The 17,112-nt window shown below is 47.0% G+C and overlaps 1 protein-coding gene across 1 annotated transcript in view; it reads left to right on the top strand.

The window, feature by feature from the left end:
* The window catches only part of LOC110485733 (xylosyltransferase 1), a 127,837-nt gene that overhangs the window by 45,369 nt on the left and 65,356 nt on the right, over positions 1 to 17,112 (top strand). Inside the window, exon 2 of the mRNA XM_036940395.1 lies at positions 15,982 to 16,600. Coding sequence (XP_036796290.1) covers positions 15,982 to 16,600 — 619 coding nt within the window. The remainder of the gene's footprint in view (positions 1 to 15,981; positions 16,601 to 17,112) is intronic.

The raw sequence follows: 17,112 nt of genomic DNA, 5'->3' as shown, positions 1-17,112 counted from the left end.
CCCCCCCCCCCCCCCCCCCCCCCCCCCCCCCCCCCCCCCCCCCCCCCCCCCCCCCCCCCCCCCCCCCCCCCCCCCCCCCCCCTCCATGTGACCCAGGCTTGATGAAGACAATCCACTTAGTCCAGTCAGGGCTTAGTGCTAGCGATTGATCCTCACCCCCCTGCAGGAGGGTGCAAGCCACAAATCACAGGCAAGGTGACCAGCTTGCCCCCGGAGACGAGTATTATGGGATTGCTCTACCTCCAGCCGTCACAACTCCTGTCTACTGTATATTGGCCTACAAGCATTAGGGAGATTCAATTGTCCAGGTTGCTGTAAAGCAGCCTACAACTGAACACAGAAGTCAGACTTCTTTACATCAAGAACTCCAGCCTGACTTCAAAGGAACACGGGTTGAACACTGAAGGAACATGATTGCTTTTTAAATATACGACTAGGGACAAAAGAAATGATCTGTGCGTTAGTGTATGGTCATATTTAGTATTCTGGGCACTCCGTCATGTCGTATGAAGACAAACAGGACCTGAGGGAGAACAGGGCAGGATCGATGCGCGTCCCAAATGGCACCCTATTCCCTGTGGTGTGCACTACTTTTGACCAGAGCCCTGTGGGCCTATAGGGTGTCATTTGGGACGAAGCTGTAGCACTTGGAAGGCAGCGTACCTCCACCTGCGATTTATTATGCTCCGCGGCTCCATCTTTCGATCATTTGGAAGTTTTAAGGATTGTCAGGAGAGGTTGATGTCATCACCCGTTCATCACTGGGTTTTAGCTGTTGCGTCTAGTCGGGGTTCTTTACTGCTCATCCTGCACTCGTCTTTGTGTTCCCTTCTTTCCTCTGATCTGTATCACTCCTTCCATTCCAGCCCTGTGGATGCATGACCTGTACACACACACACACACACACTCACTCACTCACTCACTCACTCACTCACTCACTCACTCACTCACTCACTCACTCACTCACTCACACACACACACACACACACACACACACACACACACACACACACAGACACACACACACACACACACACACACACACACACACACACACACACACTCACACACACACACACACACACACAAACTCACTCACTCACTCACTCACTCACTCACTCACTCACTCAATCACACACACACACACACAATGATGATGAATGATGATGGCCAAGGCATTATGCCGACCACATGGGGTCTCTGGACAGAACCCATCCATTGTTACAAAGTTGCACCACTAAGGGCTCTGACCACATGTGAAGTTGGAATAGGTTGATTGAAAACGGTGAATATTTGCAAGTCGGAGACAAATAGGTTCCTATAAAATGGCATTAATAAGAATTAAAGTATTTTTTGTTGTTTTTTGTATTAAATCAAGCTGGGTAATACCATAACTAAAACATAATGACATGGAGGAACTGACAGAACTACTACAAATCATGTGATAATTCTGTGATGTAAAATATAATTTGGGCTGGTCCGGTTGCTTAAGGCGGGATGTGAAAGTGGAACTTAAAATATTTATAATGTTTGCACAGCATTAGCATGCTCCTCTCTCTCAGACACACACACACACACACACACACACACACACACACATACAATCATACACACACAGGAGGAATAGAGAATGAATGGATCCTCTTTTTACCACCATCTGTCTTCCCGAGGTCAACTACAGTATGTTAATAGTCTATATTAAATCAAATCAAAAAGTTACTTTGATTTGAAATGTGTCTTTATGTAAATGTTACTATATACAGGGTATTACGGTACAGAGTCAATGTGGAGACTATATACAGGGTATTACGGTACAGAGTCAATGTGGAGGCTATATACAGGGTATTACGGTACAGAGTCAATGTGGAGGCTATATACAGGGTATTACGGTACAGAGTCCATGTGGAGGCTATATACAGGGTATTACGGTACAGAGTCAATGTGGAGACTATATACAGGGTATTACGGTACAGAGTCAATGTGGAGACTATATACAGGGTATTACGGTACAGAGTCAATGTGGAGGCTATATACAGGGTATTACGGTACAGAGTCAATGTGGAGACTATATACAGGGTATTACGGTACAGAGTCAATGTGGAGACTATATACAGGGTATTACGGTACAGAGTCAATGTGGAGGCTATATACAGGGTATTACGGTACAGAGTCAATGTGGAGACTATATACAGGGTATTACGGTACAGAGTCAATGTGGAGGCTATATACAGGGTATTAGGGTACAGAGTCAATGTGGAGACTATATACAGGGTATTACGGTACAGTCAATGTGGAGACTATATACAGGGTATTACGGCACAGAGTCAATGTGGAGGCTATATACAGGGTATTACGATACAGAGTCAATGTGGAGGCTATATACAGGGTATTACGGTACAGAGTCAATGTGGAGGCTATATACAGGGTATTATGGTACAGAGTCAATGTGGAGGCTATATACAGGGTATTACGGTACAGAGTCAATGTGGAGACTATATACAGGGTATTACAGTACAGAGTCAATGTGGAGGCTATATACAGGGTATTACGGTACAGAGTCAATGTGGAGGCTATATACAGGGGGGAGCCGGTACAGAGTCAATGTGGAGGCTATATACAGGGGGTACCGGTACAGAGTCCATGTGGAGGCTATATACAGGGGGAGCCGGTTCAGAGTCAATGTGGAGGCTATATACAGGGTATTACGGTACAGAGTCAATGTGGAGCCGGTACAGAGTCAAATGTGCAGGCTATATACAGGGGGAGCCGATACAGAGTCAATGTGCGGGGTCACCGGTTAATTGAGGTAGTAGGTACATGTAGGTAGAGTTATTAAAGTCACTATGCATAGATGGGAGTGGCAGTGGTGTGTGGGCGGGGGGGCCAATGCAAATAGTCTGGGTAGCCATTTGACTAGATGTTCAGGAGTCTTATGGCTTGGGGGTAAAAGCGGTTTAGAAGTCTCTTGGACCTAGACTTGGCACTCCGGTACCGCTTGCCTTAGCAGAGAGAACAGTCTATGACTAGGGTGACTGGAGTCTTTGACAATTTTTAGGGCCTTCCTCTGACACCGCCTGGTATAGAGCTACTCGATGGCAGAAAGCTTGGCCCCAGTGGTGTACGGGGCAGTTCGCACTACCCTCTTCACGACTGTATTGGTGTGCTTGGACAATTCTAGTTTGTTGGTGATGTGGACACCAAGGAACTTGAAGCTCTCAACCTGGTCCACTACAGCCCCGTCGATGAGAATGGGGGCGCGCTCAGTCCTCTCTGTCCTGTAATCCACAATCAACTCCTTTGTCTTGATCACGTTGAGTGAGAGGTTGTTGTCCTGACACCACACGGCCAGGTGTCTGACCTCCTCCCTATAGGCTGTCTCGTTGTTGTCGGTGATCAGGCCTACCACTGTTGTGTCATCGGCAAGTTTAATGATGGTGTTGGAGTCGTGCCTGGCCGTGCAGTCATGAGTGAACAGGGTAGTACAGGAGGGGGCTGAGCACGCACCCCTGAGGGGCCCCTGTGTTGAGGCTCAGCATGGCGGATGTGTTGTTACCTACCCGTACCACCTGGGGGCGGGCTGTCAGGAAGTCCAGGATCCAGTTGCAGAGGGAGGTGTTTAGTCCCAGGGTCCTTAGCTTATTAATGAGCTTTGAGGGCACTATGGTGTTGAACGCTGAGCTGTAGTCAATGAATAGCATTCTCCCATAGGTGTTCCTTTTGTCCAGGTGGGAAAGGGCAGTGTGGAGTGCAATAGAGACTGCATCATCTGTGGATATGTTTGAGCGGTATGCAAATTGGAGTGGGTCTAGGGTTTCTGGGATAATGGTGTTAATGTGAGCCATGACCAGCCTTTCAAAGCACGTCATGGCTACAGACGTGAGTGCTACGGGTCGGTAGTCATTTAGGCAGGTTACCTTAGTGTTCTTGGGCACAGGCACATGATGTCACGCTGGGCTTGTGGGTCATGCTCGTTGAATGCCAGTAATGCCCACTGACACAGTGACTACAGACCGGACATCACAAAGTCAACACAAACACACAGACACACACACACAGACACACACACACACACACACACACACACACACACACACACACAGTCAAAACAGCTTTCAAACTGCTTTCCCACCAGTGCACTGAAGCGGGGGGAGATTGGGAGAATTCACCAAAGCCCCTCTCTCGGTTAGTCTCTCACACAAAACCCTCCTTCATCCCCCCTACTCTCTGTCCCCTGCCTGGGCCTTTGTTGTTGTTGGGGGGAGGGCTCCCTGGTTCTATGCATTGTACCCCCTACTCCTCACACGTTAGCATGAACACACAAACCCACACACATCCCCCCCACACACACACCTCCTCTATATGTCAGCTGGAGTAGCCTTCCTGTAAAGTGAACAATAACCACACTATAGCTTCTTTTAAAGGGGACTTGATGATGTCGTAGGGAGATTATCTCTCCTCCTCTTCATCCTTCTCTCATTCTCCCACTGTCACATCGCACCGTGGTGAATGGAATGGCCATGGCTGTGCTGTTCAAGTCAAGTAGCAGAGAAGAAGAAAAGAGGCTCCTCTTGTGTGAATTTTCACCATTCACAATTGATTAAATAGTGGTGTCATTTCACGGCCGGGCCTGTTCCACAGAGAGAGACAAGATGGTTCTATGGCGCCCTTGGTGAGATACGACTCGGGTCATGTGACAAGGGTCTATTCAGAGCTGCTTCGATGTGAAGGGCCACTGGTTTTATGGGAAAGAGAGAGAGCGAGAGAGAGAGAGAGAGAGTAGTAGGAACATTAGGGGTGAATTGACAGTGTCTTCTCATGGTCTTTTAATGGTCCTTTATGCCCCTTGAGAGATAGAGACACATGATTTGATGCCAGACTGATTTATTTTCACTATGTCATATGGTAAGTCCCATGGTTCATTGAGACGGGAGAAAGAGGGGGGTTTAAAAGGTTTCTGGAGAATAGAGTGATATTTGACTCTATGTACAGTATGGGGAAACAGTGGACTCTCTGGTCCAGGATTGTTGTTGTCACTGGCCAGGCCTGGTATGGAGGCTGGATGTCTGACCCCAGTCTCTGTCCTATGTGTCCCTCTGGGTGGCTCCTGGGTGACCCCGTGTGTTTGTCTGTGGCCCAAGGGTGGCTGGCCGCCACTGTCACCTCTATACTGTCACCTTCTCCCTCTGGCCTGGGGATGTGTGAGGCTGGCACTGTATGGAGGAGAGCGAGGCTGGGTGTGTGTATGTGGGAGGGGGATGTGTGTGTGTGTGTGTGTGTGTGTGTGTGTGTGTGTGTGTGTGTGTGTGTGTGTGTGTGTGTGTGTGTGTGTGTGTGTGTGTGTGTGTGTGTGTTTGTGTTGTAATCCGGCCATGTAAACTGCTCTGATATAGACTTCACTTATGGAGAAGGCAACATAATGAGACAGAGGAAGTCTTGAATCCTGCCTACCTCCCTTCATTTTGTAACATTTATTTGATTTCATTGAAGTGCTAACTACATCCTACATTACTGTGTTAGATAGAATGGATCATTCAGGGTGTTATTTCAACTCTGTGAAATAAAATGAACCGAAATGTAATTTCTATGAATCACAGGCAATTTTCACATCGCCAAGTCACTTTCAATTCAATTTCCTCAACCGTCTGGGGGAGTTGAAGTATAATTGACCCCAATGTAATATCCTCTGTAAATACTACTGCACATGACTCATACATATGATACAGTCTGGAGTACATGATGGCTACAGTCTTTAGTGGCTGCAGACAAATTCAGCTGTAGGACTAACACATGTTACGTAAAGTCTGAGGGGACATTTTCAGCTGTAGATTGCTGTAGGACTAACACATGTTACGTAAAGTCTGAGGGGACATTTTCAGCTGTAGATTGCTGTAGGACTAACACATGTTACGTAAAGTCTGAGGGGACATTTTCAGCTGTAGATTGGAGATTGCCCAGGGACAAGTGAACTCCCTGAGAGCTCCAGAATACCCCCGATACGTCCCAAATTGCACCCTATTCCATATGTAGTGTACTACTTTTGACCAGAGCCCTATGTAGGAAATAGGGAGCCATTTGGGATGCAGACCCTTATCTTTCATTTTCCCACTAGTAAACCTGCTTAGGAAATGTCTTTAAGTAGGAGCTCCCCCATAGGGAATGATATTAATATCTCTACTTTCTATCTGTACTGCAAACCAGCCTCTCCACACGGGTTCCTCCTGTTTCTCAATGGGGCCTTTTCAAATATATATATATAACACTTTCCACAAAAGTGTTTGTTTTTTTAAAGGAAGTGAGAACATCTTTTTTTGAGGAAGTTTTAGTTGATAGTTTCCATTTCTGGGTTTTTGGACTGAGATGTTTAGTTTGCCCAGTTGGGAGGCTACATTACGGCCACATAATTGACATATGAAAATGTCCACATTTTTAACATTCATTTCCGGAATTACAGTAGCCTTTGAAGTTGGGCGATTTTAAATCCGCAAATTAGCTGAGAAAGCTTTTCTGAGAAGTTGAGTTGGTATTTTTGAGAAGCGACTAGATACTTATTTGCATTGTAGATAGAAGGGGAGCGTGGAAAGACTTGTCGACTTGAAGTTGCCCTAAAGAGCAATGTTGTTCAGTTGAATACAGGCTACTTTGTAATGGATGTGTTTCTGAGGTAAACATTTCTCTTTGCAAAGAGAGGCCAGCCTCGAGGACCATTTCCTCTGTGTTTCTGAGGTAAACATCTCTCTTTGCAAAGAGAGGCCAGTCTCGAGGACCATTTCCTCTGTGTTTCTGAGGTAAACATCTCTCTTTGCAAAGAGAGGCCAGTCTCGAGGACCATTTCCTCTGTGTTTCTGAGGTAAACATTTCTCTTTGCAAAGAGAGGCCAGTCTCGAGGACCATTTCCTCTGTGTTTCTGAGGTAAACATTTCTCTTTGCAAAGAGAGGCCAGTCTCGAGGACCATTTCCTCTGTGTTTCTGAGGTAAACATCTCTCTTTGCAAAGAGAGGCCAGTCTCGAGGACCATTTCCTCTGTGTTTCTGAGGTAAACATTTCTCTTTGCAAAGAGAGGCCAGTCTCGAGGACCATTTCCTCTGTGTTTCTGAGTGTTTCTGATATTGCTGCATATTTTTCACAGTCACAAGATTGGTGGCACAACGCCTCACATTTTCAGTGTAACAGTACCAGACACACCCTATCTGAAAGGTATTTATTGAAGTGTGTGTGTGTGTGTGTGTGTGTGTGTGTGTGTGTGTGTGTGTGTGTGTGTGTGTGTGTGTGTGTATGTGTGTGTGTATGTGTGTGTGTGTGTGTGTGTGTGTGTGTGTGTGTGTGCGCTGCCGCGCATACCAAAGACTCTCGCAGCTCATTCAGCATGGCTACACACACACACACACACACACACACACACACACACACACACACACACACACACACACACAATGCATGTGACCAGCATTCCTTCAGCCGAAGCCATGAAAGAGAGAGAGAACAGAAATAGGCGGAGGGAGGGAGGGAGGGAGGGAGGGAGGGAGGGAGGGATAGAGAGAGAGAGAGAGAGAGAGAGAGAGAGAGAGAGGGGTGGGCACGCCGTAATGTTCAGGAAAAACAATGTTCAGGTATGAGTTAAAAGCACATTGTAAAATGTTGAAAGCACTTTAAGCATCAAGTAAAAGACACAGCTCTTATCCTATTAACCAAGGTTGGTACCTCCTGCAACGTACTCAGTGTGCTCTAAGTCACAGGAGGTTGGTGGCACCTTAATTGGGGAGGACGGGCTCGTGGTATTGGCCGGAGCGGAATCAGTGGAATGGTAACAAATACATCCAACACGTGGTTCCCAGGTTTTGATACCATTCGCTCCGTTCCTCCCCTCAGCAGCCTCCTGTGCTCTAAGTATACTCTAAGTATACACATGAATACATGTGCGTTGAGGCAAGAAGTAATGTGGCTTAAACAGTTGATATGAGACATGTCGCAGCTTGGAGCAGACCTGGGTTAAGATACTATACCTCCAGCCGTGTTCCTGTAGTGTTTGTAGCCAGCGTCCGTGGTTCGTAACAGGAAGCGGGGCTGGCACAGGGATCAGCGCTTTTTACATCTAGGTAATTATGTAAGAGCTTTAACGACACAGCAGGGGATCCTGACTGACGACTGAGGCTGCCCCACAGAGTGCCTGATCACCGCGACCAGCTCAACACATGATGAATGATCCAGCAGCACGTGTCATGTGTGGCCTGCTAACCTACGGCAGGCCAGTTTGATTAGTCATGTCTGACGAGGCAGATGGGTAAGGAAGAGACTGATGTGTGAACTGATTTGAGATGATCATTTACCAAAGATAGTGGATAAATGAAGATGTCCCACTCAGGCCGTTTACCAATCTGGGAAAATGATCAGTTCCGGACTGGTCTGCTTAACGGGGTGGCTTTCCCATAGGCACCAATGCATTAGCAGCTGGGTCTGGTCTGTTAAGTTCATTGGCTGTATATGAACCAGAATAGATTAGCGAGTGGGATGTGTCTCTTGCTCTGCCGTCTCTGGGTTTACTTCTGGAGCTCCATGTTCTCATTCTTTAGTGTCACCTCATAGTTGATGTTTCAGTATCCCAACCTTACAAACAGAGGCTTACTGTAGCATTGTAGCTATTGTATTACAAACAGAGGCTTACTTTAGCATTGTAGCTATTGTATTACAAGCAGAGGCTTACTTTAGCATTGTAGCTATTGTATTACAAGCAGAGGCTTACTTTAGCATTGTAGCTATTGTATTACAAGTAGAGGCTTACTTTAGCATTGTAGCTATTGTATTACAAACAGAGGCTTACTTTAGCATTGTAGCTATTGTATTACAAGCAGAGGCTTACTTTAGCATTGTAGCTATTGTATTACAAGCAGAGGCTTACTTTAGCATTGTAGCTATTGTATTACAAGTAGAGGCTTACTTTAGCATTGTAGCTATTGTATTACAAACAGAGGCTTACTTTAGCATTGTAGCTATTGTATTACAAACAGATGCTTATTTTAGCATTGTAGCTATTGTATTACAAACAGAGGCTTACTTTAGCATTGTAGCTATTGTATTACAAACAGAGGCTTACTTTAGCATTGTAGCTATTGTATTACAAACAGAGGCTTACTTTAGCATTGTAGCTATTGTATTACAAACAGAGGCTTACTTTAGCATTGTAGCTATTGTATTACAAACAGAGGCTTACTTTAGCATTGTAGCTATTGTATTACACATTGTAATGTAAGTGCTGCTGATTTTTTGTTGTAGTTTTTTGTTGTTGAATTTTACCCCTTTCTCTCCCCAATTTTGTGGTATCCAATTGTTGTAGTAGCTACTATCTTGTCTCATCGCTACAACTCCCGTACGGGCTCGGGAGAGACGAAGGTCAAAAGTCATGCGTCCTCCGATACACAACCCAACCAAGCCGCACTGCTTTTTAACACAGCGCGCATCCAACCCAGAAGCCAGCTGCACCAATGTGTCAGAGGAAACACCGTGCACCTGGCAACCTTGGTTAGTGCGCACTGCGCCCGGCCCGCCACAGGAGTCGCTGGTGCGCGATGAGACAAGGATTTCCCTACCAGCCAAGGCCTCCCTAACCCGGACGACGCTAGGCCAATTGTGCGTCGCCCCACGGACCTCCCGGTCGCGGCCGGTTACGACAGAGTCTGGGCGCGAACTCAGAGTCTCTGGTGGCATAGCTGGCGCTGCTGTACAGCGCCCTTAACCACTGCGCCACCCGGGAGGCCGTGCTGCTGATTTTCATCAGTACAGTAACGCTTATTACTGAATATTTCCCCCATTACTGACCAGCTCTCCTCATTACCCAGAGGGCCAGTTTCATGGCTGTTACGTCATAGCCTTGCAGAGATGGCATGTTTCTCTGCAGAGAAAAAGAGATAGAAACAGCTGTAGTTAACCGATAGATGGTGTGTGTGTGTGTGTGTGTGCGTGCGTGCGTGTGGTGTGAGAGAGAACGATTTGTCAGATAGCAGTTGATTGAGTGTGTATGGGAGCCACAGCTCATCTGAGTTGGCCCCATGTGGGAGAAATAGCCAGTAAAACGAGGGCCAGATTTAAAGTGATGTGTTCAGTGCTGCTGCTAAGGTTCACCAGGGGACCAGTACAGTAAATGACAATAGGGATGGAGGATGGAGGGAAGGAGGGAGGGATGGGTAGTGCCAGTGTGCAGGTAGAATTTGAGAAATGAACAGATTTCCCGCCTAGAGTGAGAGATGGGGGGGAGGAGGAGAGGGGAGGAGGAGGAGAGGGAGAGTGGGTATGCCTGAGCAGCTGTGGTGTGAGAGATATGAAGTTGAAAGGAGATTGGAGAATGGAGAGGCAGGGGGGGGGGGGGGGTAGGCCAGATGAAGTATCTCCCTTTCTCCCCTGTGGTAAAGGAAATGGGGTAAATGGAATGAGCCGGTATTTTTTATTTATTTTTTATTTCACCTGTATTTAACCAGGTAGGCTAGTTGAGAACAAGTTCTCATTTGCAACTGCGACCTGGCCAAGATAAGGCATAGCAGTGTGAACAGACAACACAGAGTTACACATGGAGTAAACAATTAACAAGTCAATAACACAGTAGAAAAAAAGGGGAGTCTATATATACATTGTGTGCAAAAGGCATGAGAAGGTAGGCGAATAATTACAATTATGCAGATTAACACTGGAGTGATAAATGATCAGATGGTCATGTACAGGTAGAGATATTGGTGTGCAAAAGAGCAGAAAAATAAATAAATAAAAACAGTATGGGGATGAGGTAGGTGAAAATGGGTGGGCTATATACCGATGGACTATGTACAGCTGCAGCGATCGGTTAGCTGCTCAGATAGCAGATGTTTGAAGTTGGTGAGGGAGATAAAAGTCTCCAAATTCAGCGATTTTTGCAATTCGTTCCAGTCACAGGCAGCAGAGAACTGGAACGAAAGGCGGCCAAATGAGGTGTTGGCTTTAGGGATGATCAGTAAGATATACCTGCTGGAGCGCGTGCTACGGATGGGTGTTGCCATCGTAACCAGTGAACTGAGATAAGGCGGAGCTTTACCTAGCATGGACTTGTAGATGACCTGGAGCCAGTGGGTCTGGCGACGAATATGTAGCGAGGGCCAGCCGACTAGAGCATACAAGTCGCAGTGGTGGGTGGTATAAGGTGCTTTAGTGACAAAACGGATGGCACTTTGATAAACTGCATCCAGTTTGCTGAGTAGAGTGTTGGAAGCAATTTTGTAGATGACATCGCCGAAGTCGAGGATCGGTAGGATAGTCAGTTTTACTAGGGTAAGTTTGGCGGCGTGAGTGAAGGAGGCTTTGTTGCGGAATAGAAAGGGGTGTGAGGTGTACAGTATGACAAATGGACCAAACCATCCCTTGTAGGTGGGGGTGGTTCAGTCAGAGTTCCAGCCTCAGTCCCTCACTCCATTGCCCCAGCCCTCCTACCTGCAATGATGGATAGCCCGAACGTTTACCCTTTTACCTGCTTGCATTCTCTCTCGCTGAGTGATTGGGGCCGAGAGGGGCAAAGGGGGTTGAGAAGGGGGTTTAGTAAGCGACCGCGTGTCGGGCGAACCGGGCTTGGCCTCCCCAAAGCACACTGTGTAGGATAAGACAGATTCCCCCTAGCGATCGATAACCAAGCACACACACACACGCACACACCCCAATGGCCTAGCTTCCCAGCCTAAACATCCCTGGGCTATTAATGGTCCATTTCCCCATCTTTTCCTCTCTAAGAGCCCCCTGCTCTGTCCCCACAGAGTTAAACACAGACTGAGATTAAAGAGAGAGAAGTCCTTTAAACTCAGGAGAGCAGGAGAGCAGGAGAGAGAGAGAGAGAGAGAGAGAGAGAGAGAGAGAGAGAGAGAGAGAGAGAGAGAGAGAGAGAGAGGACAGAAACTAGGGATCAGGGGAGAGAGGGAGAGGAATCGGAAGGAGACAAAGAGATAGAGAGAAGAACAGAGGAACAGAAGTATTTATTTCTCCTCATGTGAATCATATTCACCCCCGGTTTCATTATACAACATGTTTTTTTATACTTTTGAATGCAGAAATGCCTTATTATGCCTTAATGCCTGTTGATTTAGCCAGAGGCCTGCTGTGCTGTTGGGCTCAACACTTTTCTCTTTCAAATAGAGACAGTTAAAAGATGAAGACAACAGATTTAATGCGTTTGGATTTGGGCTTTCCTGCGATTCCAACCGTGTCCCTTCCTTCTCTCGTCTCTCACGGCCCACGCAAAGCCAGGGATTTCTGCTGCTCCAGGGCTAACATGTGCTCTTTTTAACTCCTCTCTCTCTCTCTCTCTCTCTCTCTCTTTCTCTCTCTCTCTCTCTCTTTCTATTCTCTCTCTCTCTCTCTTTCTATTCTCTCTCTCTCTCTCTTTCTATTCTCTCTCTCTCTCTTTCTATTCTCTCTCTCTCTCTCTTTCTATTCTCTCTCTCTCTCTCTCTCTCTATTCTCTCTCTTTCTATTCTCTCTCTTTCTATTCTCTCTCCCTCCCTCCCTCCCTCCCTCCCTCCCTCCCTCCCTCCCTCCCTCCCTCCCTCCCTCCCTCCCTTCCTCCCTCCCTCCCTCCCTCCCCTGAACTCTTTTAAACGTTCTAAAACATCCTATGACTAGTGTACTTTGGATTAGCCCCTAGAAGCGGTCCCTTTGAATTTGGGCGCGTGGGGATATTTTAAGGTGATCGGTAGTGTAGGGCAGCTGTTACATGGAGGATTAACAGCTTCTAACGTGTTTTACCTCAGCCGGTATAACACAGCAGCTGTGGACCGCCACATACACACACACACACACACACACACACACAGAGAAGAGAGGCGGTGACCCAGTTGTGGCAGCAGGTGGGTTGGAGGTGATTTGAACGAGGTGTAAGGGGGGTGTAATGGAGAGGGTACTTCAGCTATTTGCACATATGATCCCCATGTCAATAAAGACCCTTTTAATTGAATTGAATTGAATTGAGAGAGAGAACTGACAGTGAGAATGTCATGCAAAGATTAGGAAGTTCCATCATAAATCTCACAAAAATGCCCTCCCCTCCCCTCTCTCCACCCCCCTACCCCTCTCACTCCCGCTCTCCCTCCTCTTCTGTCTCCCTACTTGTCTCTGTCTCAGTCTTACACCTCTGTAATATGCTCAGACACAAGGTGTTTGCAGAGAGAAGAGGTTGATGTGCCGAGAGAAATGCATTTCCATACCGAGCAGTGCGCCTCTCTCGGTCTCTCCTTTTCACCTTTCTCTCTCTCTCAATTCAATTCAATTCAATTCAAGGGCTTTATTGGCATGGGAAACATGTGTTAACATTGCCAAAGCAAGTGAGGTAGATAATATATAAAGGTAATATATAAAGTGAAATAAACAATAAAAATTAACAGTAAACATTACACATACAGAAGTTTCAAAACAATAAAGACATTACAAATGTCATATTATATATATATACAGTGTTTTAACAATGTACAAATGGTTAAAGGACACAAGATAAAATAAATAAGCATAAATATGGGTTGTATTTACAATGGTGGGTGTTCTTCACTGGTTGACCTTTTCTTGTGGCAACAGGTCACAAATCTTACTGCTGTGATGGCACACTGTGGAATTTCACCCAGTAGATATGGGAGTTTATCAAAATTGGAATTGTTTTCGAATTCTTTGTGGATCTGTGTAATCTGAGGGAAATATGTCTCTCTAATATGGTCATACATTGGGCAGGAGGTTAGGAAGTGCAGCTTAGTTTACACCTCATTTTGTGGGCAGTGAGCACTCTCTCTCTATCACTTCTCTCTCACCTCTCTCGCTCTCTCACCTCTCTCTCTCTATCACCTCTCTCTCACCTCTCTCTCTCTCTCTATCACCTCTCTCTCACCCCCCTCTCTCTCTATCATTTCTCTCACCTCTCTCTCTCTCTGTCACCTCTCTCTCTCACCTCTCTCTCTCTCTCTCTTTCTCTCTTTCTCTCTCACCGCTCTCTCTCTCTCTCTCACCCCTCTCTCTCTCTGTCACCTCTCTCTCAACTCTCTCTCTCTATCCTCTCTCTCATGTCTCTCTCTCTCTCTCTCTGTCTCTCTCTCACCTCTCTCTAACCTCTCTCTCTCTCTCTATCACCTCTCTCTCTCTCACTTCTCTCTCACTCTCTCACCTCTCTCTCTCTCTCTCTCTCTCTCTCACCTCTCTCTCACCTCTCTCGCTCTCTCACCTCTCTATCACCTCTGTCTCACCTCTCTCGCTCTCTCACCTCTCTCACCTCTCTCTCTCTCACCTCTCTCTCACCTCTCTCGCTCTCTCACCTCTCTCTCTCTCTCACCTCTCTCGCTCTCTCACCTCTCTCACCTCTCTCTCTCTCTATCACCTCTCTCTCACCTCTCTCGCTCTCTCACCTCTCTCTCTCTCTATCACCTCTCTCTCACCTCTCTCTCTCTATCACCTCTCTCTCACCTCTCTCGTTCTCTCACCTCTCTCTCGCTATCAGCTGTGACTGTAAACAGAGAGACACATGAAGTGCCTCAGCTTGTACTGGAGCTCTATATCCTCTCCCACCGCCGTTGTTCTTTGCCCTTCCTCTCTCTCTCTCTCTCTCTCTCTCTCTCTCTCTCTCTCTCTCTCTCTCTCTCTCTCTCTCTCTCTCTCTCTCTCTCTCTCACTCACTCACTCACTCACTCACTCACTCACTCACTCACTCACTCACTCACTCACTCACTCACTCACTCACTCACACACACACACACACACACACACACACACACACACACACACACACACACACACACATTTGCTCTCCTCCCTTGCTCTCCGCCTGTCTAGCGAAGTGTGTGTGTTTCAGGGCGTCTGAGCCAGGTAGGCAGAGGAAGCTCTCTCGCCTGTTCCATTTGATGCGTCGGGAAACATTTCAGTGAAGCGAGTGCTTCCGAGGTGCGGCAGAACTCTCCCGCATGTCAACGCTCTCCTCTCCTCCTTGTCATCCCCTCTCCCTCTCTCCATCCCTCCCTCTCTCCATCCCTCCCTCTCTCCATCCCTCCCTCTCTCTCAGCTTGTTCTGGTGGAAAGATGGGAAAATTGTACATTCAGATCTTGGCACAAAGCACACAAACAGGGGCTGCAAACACACACACACACACACACACACACACACACACACACACACACAAACACCCGGCGGCGACACACACACTGCCTCCTTTTCACACGCCACACTATTGTAATTCCATAATCATCACGTGGCTCCGGAGAATGTGGAATCAGAGAATACATGTGTTCCCTGAATGCTTACACACACAAACACACACGACACCCACACATACACACACACACACACCTATCACATTCCGGTGCTTTATCCCCCTTGGTAATCTGTTTACGGGGTGACAGGCACGTCAGGGGAAAAGTTAATTGAAATCGGTACTAATCTGATGATGACACGCACACAGCTACAGAAAGTAGTCCTCGTCCCCGTCGTCACCGTGGCGATAGGCCCAGTCAGCCAGTCAGGTTGCACCTTGTTGTGTTGTGGCAGGGAGCGGAGGGAGTCAATGAGTTAAGGCTACTTCATTTCATGCCTCTTGGTTCTGTTAAGCTGCTTGGTGTGTGTGGCGTGTTGATTGGTAATCTGACATTTCATATGCGCCTCACTGACTCACTCACCACAGATCTGGTTCTGCTTGTTTGTGCCTCCCTATCCCCTCCCCCCCTCTTCTCTCATTATCTATCTTTCTCTTTCCTCCCCCATTCTTCCCATCTTCTCCTTTCCTTCTCTCGCTCCTTCCCCCTTTCCTCCGCCTTTCCTCCACCACTATCTTTTTCCTCCCATCTTTCCTTCTCCTCTTTCCTCCCCCTCCTCGTTCCCCCTTCTCTCTCCTTTACTCCATTCTTCCCTTCTCCCACTATTGTGAATGAGAATTAGTTCCTAACTAAATTACGTTCAAATAAAAACCAACAACAATGAAACTAATCTGCTCTCTCCGTCTCCTCTTCTCACAGGATGGCTACTATTCCCACCGCCCCAAGGAGAAAGTCAGAGTGGACAGCAACAATGAGAACTCTGTGCCCAAAGACTTTGAGAACATAGACAATAGTAACTTTGGCGCCCGTTCGCAGCCCCAGCGCCAGCCCCCAGGGGGCGCTAACAGTAACAAACGCAGGGAGAGGCTGCAGGAGAAGGCCCATGCCGAACAGGCAACCTGGAAGGATAACGCTCCGATTCTCAGCCGGAGCTCCAACGAGGTCCTCCAGTACGGACGAGCCGTAGCCCAGAATGGCTCACTTCCTGTGGGCCCGAAAGCGGTTGGAGCCGGGGTGGACTCCAGGAACCACCACAGCCGCTCTTCACAGCCACAGAGCCAGGATCAGGCTCAGACTTACCCCCAGACTCAACATAGACACCAACACCCGCATCAAACCAGGAAGCAGGCGACTGCGGCTCCATTGGAGGTTGTTTACGACCAGCCGCCAAAGTGTGAGATCAGTGGGAAGGAAGCCATTTCAGCTCTGTCCAGAGCCAAGACCAAGGAGTGCCGGCAGCAGATAGCTGAAGTGTACTGTAGACACAAGGAAGGTCAACTGATGCCTGAGAAGGTCACCCGCTACTGTCCCATAGAGGGTGAGTTAATAGATATACTGTCCCATAGAGGGTGAGTTAATAGATATACTGTAACATAGAGGGTGAGTTAATAGATATACTGTTACTGTACCATAGAGGGTGAGTTAATAGATATACTGTTACTGTAACATAGAGGGTGAGTTAATAGATATACTGTTACTGTAACATAGAGGGTGAGTTAATAAATATACTGTTACTGTAACATAGAGGGTGAGTTAATAGATATACTGTTACTGTACCATAGAGGGTGAGTTAATAGATATACTGTTACTGTACCATAGAGGGTGAGTTAATAGATATACTGTTACTGTACCACAGAGGGTGAGTTAATAGATATACTGTTACTACTGTTACTGTCCCGTAGAGGGTGAGTTAATAGATATACTGTTACTGTAACATAGAGGGTGAGTTAATAGATATACTGTTACTGTACCATAGAGGGTGAGTTAATAGATATACTGTTACTACTGTTACTGTCCCGTAGAGGGTGAGTTAATATATATACTGTTACT

This window comes from Oncorhynchus mykiss, chromosome 13 (genome assembly GCF_013265735.2).
Source record: "Oncorhynchus mykiss isolate Arlee chromosome 13, USDA_OmykA_1.1, whole genome shotgun sequence".
Lineage (NCBI taxonomy): Eukaryota > Metazoa > Chordata > Actinopteri > Salmoniformes > Salmonidae > Oncorhynchus > Oncorhynchus mykiss.
This window is presented reverse-complemented; position numbering and strand designations above follow the sequence as displayed.